Source organism: Austrofundulus limnaeus, unplaced genomic scaffold (genome assembly GCF_001266775.1).
Source record: "Austrofundulus limnaeus strain Quisiro unplaced genomic scaffold, Austrofundulus_limnaeus-1.0 Scaffold465, whole genome shotgun sequence".
In the NCBI taxonomy this organism is placed as follows: Eukaryota; Metazoa; Chordata; class Actinopteri; order Cyprinodontiformes; family Rivulidae; genus Austrofundulus; species Austrofundulus limnaeus.
Window position 1 is genome coordinate 240,832 of NW_013952867.1, and position 7,582 is coordinate 248,413.

General features: G+C 37.3%; 1 protein-coding gene across 1 annotated transcript in view; it reads left to right on the plus strand.

Moving 5' to 3' along the window:
* The window catches only part of si:dkey-119m7.4 (organic cation transporter protein), a gene marked incomplete at its 3' end in the record, with an annotated part of 35,870 nt that overhangs the window by 4,813 nt on the left and 23,475 nt on the right, over nt 1–7,582 (plus strand). The window contains 3 exon segments of the mRNA XM_014025289.1: nt 1,307–1,410; nt 1,497–1,651; nt 6,665–6,833. Of these exon segments, the coding sequence (XP_013880743.1) occupies nt 1,307–1,410; nt 1,497–1,651; nt 6,665–6,833 (428 nt within the window).

Here is a 7,582-nt window from a genome sequence, read left to right on the forward strand (position 1 = left end):
GAAATTGATAGTTTTCAGATGTACAGAATTAGGGAATGTTCTGTGTAAATAATGGTAACTTGGGTCACAAATATAGGAACTAATAGTTATTGAGCAAATATGATCAAATTTGGATCACCTGTTGTTAAATTGTTAAATTAAGGTAATGCAGGTAATTTTAATCTGTTTAACTTAAAACCGTTGTTGATCAAACCACTTATAGTGTCCACAGAAAATATTCAGTTCTTCATAATACAAGTATGCTAAGTGTGTATTTGGTAAGTACAGTGGACAGTAYGTAAATGTACAAAGACAGTTACTGTACGAGTCAGTACAAAAATGAATAGAAATGACCTCAGCTCTGTCGCAGAGTTTTTCATTTTTTCTGTAATTCCATTTTCCCCACATTTTAAAGAGTCAAATAAGTAAATAAAAGTATATAAAATATTCAGGCTACATTCAGCTCAAATGTAGATTTAATTTTTTTACAGCAGGAAATTCTGTCAAATTCCCAAAACAATAATTTAGGAAATTGCTGCTTTTAGAAGTTTCAGCTTTTAAATGATTTTGATGGGCAACAACTGGTTTGATTTGAAATCTTTTTTAAATAGTATTTCAGACCAACCTGCCTTAATAACATATAAAACAGCCACTTCACCTTGTTCACCCAAGTATTCATAGACTAACTTACATGAATCATGTTAAAAATGTGAAACACGCTTCCACATCCTCCCTATAGTCCATGTTTCTGTTCAAACCTCAGATATTTGTTGGGTTTTCTCGTAAAGGATGTGCAAACATTCATTTCAGCGTTACTTTAAAGCAGCTGCGTTCAGTCCTGGTCCTGGAGGACCACCATCCTTCATGTTTTAGAGATTTCTCCTCTCCAACACACCTGGTTTGAATACAGGCTTCTGCAGAATAATAATAATTTCTTTGAAATCTGCTTCAGAAAACTTTATTTTTGTCTCTTTTTTTGCAGATTTTAGCTTGTATCTAGCCTTTTGCTATTTGTAATTTTGAGCTATCGTATCTACCATGAGCTTTTCATTTTAAAGCTTTTTGCTAACTTTAGCTCCGTTGTAGCTGCTAATTTAACTTGCATTTTGCTACTTTATCTTTTAGGTACTTTGTATCACCGCAGTTGCTCATCAACTGTATTTTAGCAGGAAATGCGGTTTCTCTGGTTTTTCTTGAACTCGGTCTAAGGTTGGAGTTGTTCACCTAAGCCCAGAGGCTAGGACTAAAACCTGCTGCAGTTCTTTGTTTCCGTTGTTGTTTTCAAAAAGCCRAAGGTTTTCATCCTTCCTGTCTTTCTTCCTCACAGTGGGACCTGGTTTGTTCAAACGCCAGCCTGAATAATTTATGCTCCTCCATATACATGTTTGGTCTCCTTGTTGGAGCTCTTGTGTTTGGACACTTAGCTGATAAGTAAGTTCAACAGCTGACCAGCTAATATGATCTAATGCGTATTTCACTGTGCACATTCCTTTTTAAATTTCTCTTCTTTTTGTCAGGTACGGCAGAAGAATCATCATCCTCATCAGCCTGGGTATCCAGGTCACCTTTGGCGTTGCTGCTGCTTTTGCCCCTAATTTTTACGTCTATACTGCCCTTCGCTTCATGGTGGGAACGTCCATTTCTGGTGTTATTATGAACGCCTTTGTCCTGGGTCAGTCCCTCCAAAACCTCAACCTCAAAACAATAATACCACGATGAGTGAGAACTAAAAGAATTAAATGTGTTTTGTCAGAGGAGCGTCTTAACCTTTTTCAGTTAAAAAATATTTATTTCATTTAAAAATAACTATACTGTAAGAATATTCGTGTTCTAAGACTGAAGTCAGTAGAAAACCACCAATGTTAAATTATATGATTGTTAGACGAGATAAAACCATACAAAACCAGAATTCTGGGAGTGAGGATATGATGCCATTCGGATCTGACAGGAAACCACACACTGACTCACAGTCAGGAAGTACATGTTTTTACACACGATTCTTCAATGGCTGAGTTCGCCCCCTACTGACCTACGGCTGAATCACAGGCATTCATACAAAAACCTCAACCTAATGTTATTAAAACGGGTCTCTTATGTGTTGTTTATGATTCGGACATGTAGCTACTCTATTTCAATTAACACATAATAGATCAAACATTATAAAAGTATTATAAAAAGGAAACCCTAATACTCTAGTGTTGTTTCTAACATCAGTACTAATCTATAGTAACTATAAATTTCTTCAATACAATGGAAAATCAAGAAAAAAAAACACAAATCAAAATAAAATGAAAGGTAGCAGAAGAAGAATAAATCTTATTACAACCTCTGGAACAAGTTGCCGAACTGATTAAAATCTTCAGAAAAAACCCAACAGTCTTTAAAACGTGATAAATGGTAAAATGGACTCAACTTATAGAGCGCTTTATCAAGTCCCTCCAAACCCCAAAGCGTTTTACAGACATTCACCCATGCACACACAGTGATGATGGTAAGCTACACTGTAGCCACAGCTGCCCTGAGAGGTGGGGCTGCCATGCACCGGCGCCACCGGACCCTCTGACCACCACCAGTAGGCAAGAAGTGTCTTACCCAAGGACACAACGACCTTCGGGTTCCAGGACGACTCCCCTAACCACTCCACCACAGCCGCCCATGTGGTGTGTTGTTTCTGACAATGAGTTTTATTATCAGACTGAAAAATAATTTCAAAAACCAGACATTTGTCTAACATTTAATTGAATWAATTGTTTGTTTAATTAGAGACAGGTGGAGTAATTGAAAATGGCCTCCACAGCTTTATGTACCCAGTACTGTAGTCTAGTATGGAAGTGTGTGACATTCACTTCCTACTTTCGAGTCACAACCATGAATTATTTCATACATTTGCATTATTGCACAGTATTTATTTTAGAATGCAATGGAGCTTTTTTTATAAGACCACAAAAAATTTTTTTTGTTATAAAACAGTGAAAACCACAAAACTTTGTCCTTAAAGCAAATAAAGTTTAGATTGTGAAGGAAAATTGCCAAATAATAACTATTAAATTTTTTTACACAACTGGAGATCAATAACAAAAATAATTCAATGATTACAACAGTAAGGAAAATGACTTACTGCACAGAGAATTTACAGTAAATAAACTACAAAAATGTTTACTTTACTTTTACAAACCCTTCTTGTATTTGGCTGAGGAAGTAACACATTCTCACTCCCGACTCGTCATATATTGACACTTTTCCAAGGTTCCCTCTGCATCTTATTTTGACGTGTCGGGTACACCCGTCGCATCAGTTATTGAYGCACCAGGCATTTCCGTGTTCTCTCACCGTCCAGTTTTGGCGCGTTGGGATGCAAAATATAGGGGTCTTTGACTTGGGGTTCATGGTTAATATTAGGGATCAGGGTTGATGGTTAATTTTAGGTAGTGGGGTCAGGAATAGGATGTTTAGGGCGAATATTATGTAATTTTAGGCTTTGTAAGACGTAGTTCACGTGAATTTCCTACAATTTCTAAAAATGGTTAATTTTACGTATCAGGGTCAGGGACAGGATGTCTAGAGTGAATAAAGGGAATTTTAGGCTTTGGGACGGTAGTTTTGGTGCATTTTCTACACTTTCTGAAATTATGACCACGGATTCCACCCCATCTCGTCAAAAACTGACGCGAAGAGGGTACCCGACGCGTCAAAATCGGACACAGAGAGAACCTTGGAAAAGCATCAATATGTGGCGACTTGGGAGTGAGAATGGGTTGAGAAGACATGACAAAACATGGGTAACAGGTGTTCAGGTCATGCAGCAACCAGTAGGGGTTGCGCTACCTTTAAAAAGCTTGGAATACACACAATAGGAAAGATAAGTTTAAAAAAATGCTCTGATTCTATGTTTACACAGAAACAGAATCATACGCTCAAAAAACCACTCGCATACAGTGCAAGGCAGCTAAGGAAGGGAAGGGGCTGGGGCTCAAACACATGGTACGGGATAGGATGCAGCAGAGCCGGTGATATTTCAGGGTAAGACTCCATGCTGGAACCAGTCAAAGACCTCCAGAGTCCAAAAACAAGTTATCAACCAAAGCACAAATCACCAGAGTTCAGTTCTCTGTCTCCACCCATCGTGGTCTTCAGACTGATCCACCCACGGATGATATGGGTAGGGGATGGGGAGTCAAGCCTTCGTCTCACGTGTCATCCAGGGGAGTTTTGAAACTGCCGACAAGGTCAGCAGCTCCAGGGATCCAAAAGATAAACATAATTGTTTTGGGACAAGTAGCCTTTATTTTTCTCCATGCTTTGTCTGTTACTGTGTCTCTGTGATGGCGAAAATGCCACTGTTCTGAATTTCATTAACACCTCGCCTCTCCTTCCAACTGAAACTTCACCCAGGTGTAATCCTACATCTCATGAGCACGCTGCTGAACTGTGATCCTCGTCAGAATCACATCCAGTTTGCGACTTATATCCCCCAACATTTGAGTCTGTGCGTTTCCAGTGTGGTAGACTCCACCCATGGCTCCTGACAGCTTCTCACAGGCCCGGACTTCTGTCAGGATCACTTTCATTTTCCGATAAGCCAGGACTCCTCCACAGCCAATCAGCAGGAATCCAATTATCATAAATCCAAATATGTACAGATCTTTGATGTCTTCAATGGAAAGCGGTGCTAACAGATGAGGTTCCACCACCAAGAACCAGACACTCGCCCGTCCGCCACCATTCCACTGGGACAGCTGTGCTCCCATCGCTCCAATCTCAGTGTGGAAAAAATAGTGTTGATTGCGTTCAGAGAYCAGTTGACCAAATCCATAATTCCTTTTGTTTTCAGATGATAGGTAGAAGAAAGGCTTGACTACTACACACTAGTGTTTAAGAAAAAAATCACTAGTGCAAAATAACAGAAACGAAGCAACAATTTAACAAAAACATTAACATAAYAATGTCAACAACACAACAACAAATAAAATGAGGCAGAGGACTAATGATTAACTCCAAACTCACTACTGACTTTATTTTTCACTTTAGTTGTGAAAAATAATGTCAGTAGTGCAGATCAAGTGTAAACAAAAAAGTTTATTCCATCACTCTGGTATCGATTCAACTAATCTTGGTATCGATACGCCCACCCCTAATGGTCCCAGCCTGTCTGCAGCTGCTTCAGTCCGTTCACTCTGAGGCATAGAATAGAATAGAATAGAATAGAATAGAATAGAATAGAATAGAATAGAATAGAATAGAATAGAATAGAATAGAATAGAATAGAATAGAAACAGCCTTTATTGTCCTGCAGAGGGGAACCGTCAGTGGTCCAACTGAGACCTGAGCAGTTAAGGACATTGATATATACTGTATTACTGGATTGGACATCACATGACCTGGACGTGGCTTCAAGGGGGATTTTTATGCATTGAGCTAATGCTAACGCTAAACATTGAAATCAATGAGCGGAACGTAGTGCGGTTCAAACAAACGCTTTATAAATTTACAAATTGTACAAATACTTTGCTATAAACTACATAGATTGTTACAACATGTTTACAAGAGATAAAAGGGTTTGTTTCACAGGTAAATATTACGCACATTTAACCAAAATTAATTATTTTAGTTGTAAAACCTGTGTGCTAACATTAAACAGCTTCAATGTTCATGTTTAACCTTATTTAAAATCGATTTTATCTGTTGTCAAATATATTATTTACTGATATTAAACATGTAAATATGGACTTTATTGGATTTTTGACTAGTTAGACTGCATATAAATCCAGAAATTATGATGTAGACTCACTAATGACACTAATGTGATGATTGAGCATCGTAAACAAAATTGTTGTCAGACAGGTCGGTTTATCCAGATATTTTCTGCATCCAGTATTTGTGTTTTCCACCACTTCCAGAGAAAAAGGAGAAAAAAAAACATGTGTACCAGCTGTGGGTCAGCTTCAGATACAGCCTGCATCATTGTGAAATAGAATAATACTTTGTGATAAAAATAAATTCATTAAACAATTCTTTGTGACCTGAAATAATTAGTATTTTTTAGTTTGTTTTTACTGATGTTAAAATTTTTGTAGTTTACAGCAAAAACTTTTATAGTTATGTACATATGTATACACACATACACAGAGAGAGATAGAGAGAGAAACTTGAAAAATTAATTTTATTATTTAAATGTCTAAGACTCAGTTCTGATTAATAAATATATGTATAAATATCCAGCTGGTCAGAACTCATTGATTTGTATGAAAAAACACCTGTGAAACGCAAAATACTTAGTTTAAGCCACTGTTTTAGTCGTTTAAATTAGTTATCTATTTTAAATTTCCATAACTATGTAATTCACAATTTCCTCAGCTTTATTTTGAACCATAGTTTGTAAAAATCGAGCAAGAAATAAGTAAGTTATAAGAGTTTTTCATCAGGAAGACACCTCACAGTCCATTGACCACCATTCATTGTGTTGAGGCTCCTCAGTGCAGAACAGAGCTCCAGTGTGGGCACGTTAATGTAGCTAGCAATGCGCTAGCCATGCCCAATCCAGTAATATATATCACTGGTTAAGGAGGTACTGTAAAGGCCTTTGAATGTCAATACTTACCAACAGAGAACCACATCGTAATGATTAAACTACCTCCCGTGATTCTAGAGTTGAGTATGAATGTATTGATGTGTCTCTGCCTCACAGGGACTGAATGGACGGGCCTGAAACACCGGATGTTGGCTGGTATAATCACAGACTATTTCTTTGGTTTTGGCTACATCTTACTGGCTGGAGTAGCGTACCTCATCAGAGACTGGCGTAAGCTGCAGCTGGCTATATCAGCGCCTGGCGTTCTCTTCATCGTCTACATCTGGTGAGCAAGCAGAACCTTGACCCACTTTGTCAGGTAGAATTTTTTTAAAAAAAGTGCTTCATTGATTTCTCAGAAATGTTTTCCACAGTCTGACGACAAACTGTTCATCTGATGACCTGACTTGTTTTGAAAAAAGAACATTTCTGCTGTTTTAAAAATAAAAATCGTGCTGGTTTCCACTGAAGTTACACGATCCGTGCTGTTTTTCTCAATTATTTAAAGATTCAAATCTGACTGTTACTTAAGATTAAAGACGATATAAATAAGCCATTTTTTAAATCAAATTTGTTTACAACTAAAAAAATGGCATTTGTTGCCTAAAACTGTTTGCTTTGAACGAAACTGTTCTAACTTTTAGATTGTTCTGTTATATAGGTTTTATAAAGAATATTAACTTCAAAAATGAACAACTTAGTTATTTTTCATGCCTCAAAAACTGACCTTTAACAGGTGCTCGAGCTTGAAAAAGGGCAATATTTAAAAAAATTGTTAAAGCTATAAAAATTTACAGCATGAGCTGCTGAATTAAAGCAATGCAAGGTTAAAGAAAGTGTAAACACAAGTTTCACCATCAGAACACTTCCTGCTCCAGCTRTAACTGGAGCTAAACCAAAATCTGCCGTTAAAATGATCAATTATTTTTTTTCCAGCAATTAATATGTCCTTTATCTCATTACCAGTACAGAAGATTTACAGTGGGGTGCGAACTAGGGCTGTAAGAAAATATCGATACACTGAAATATTGCGAT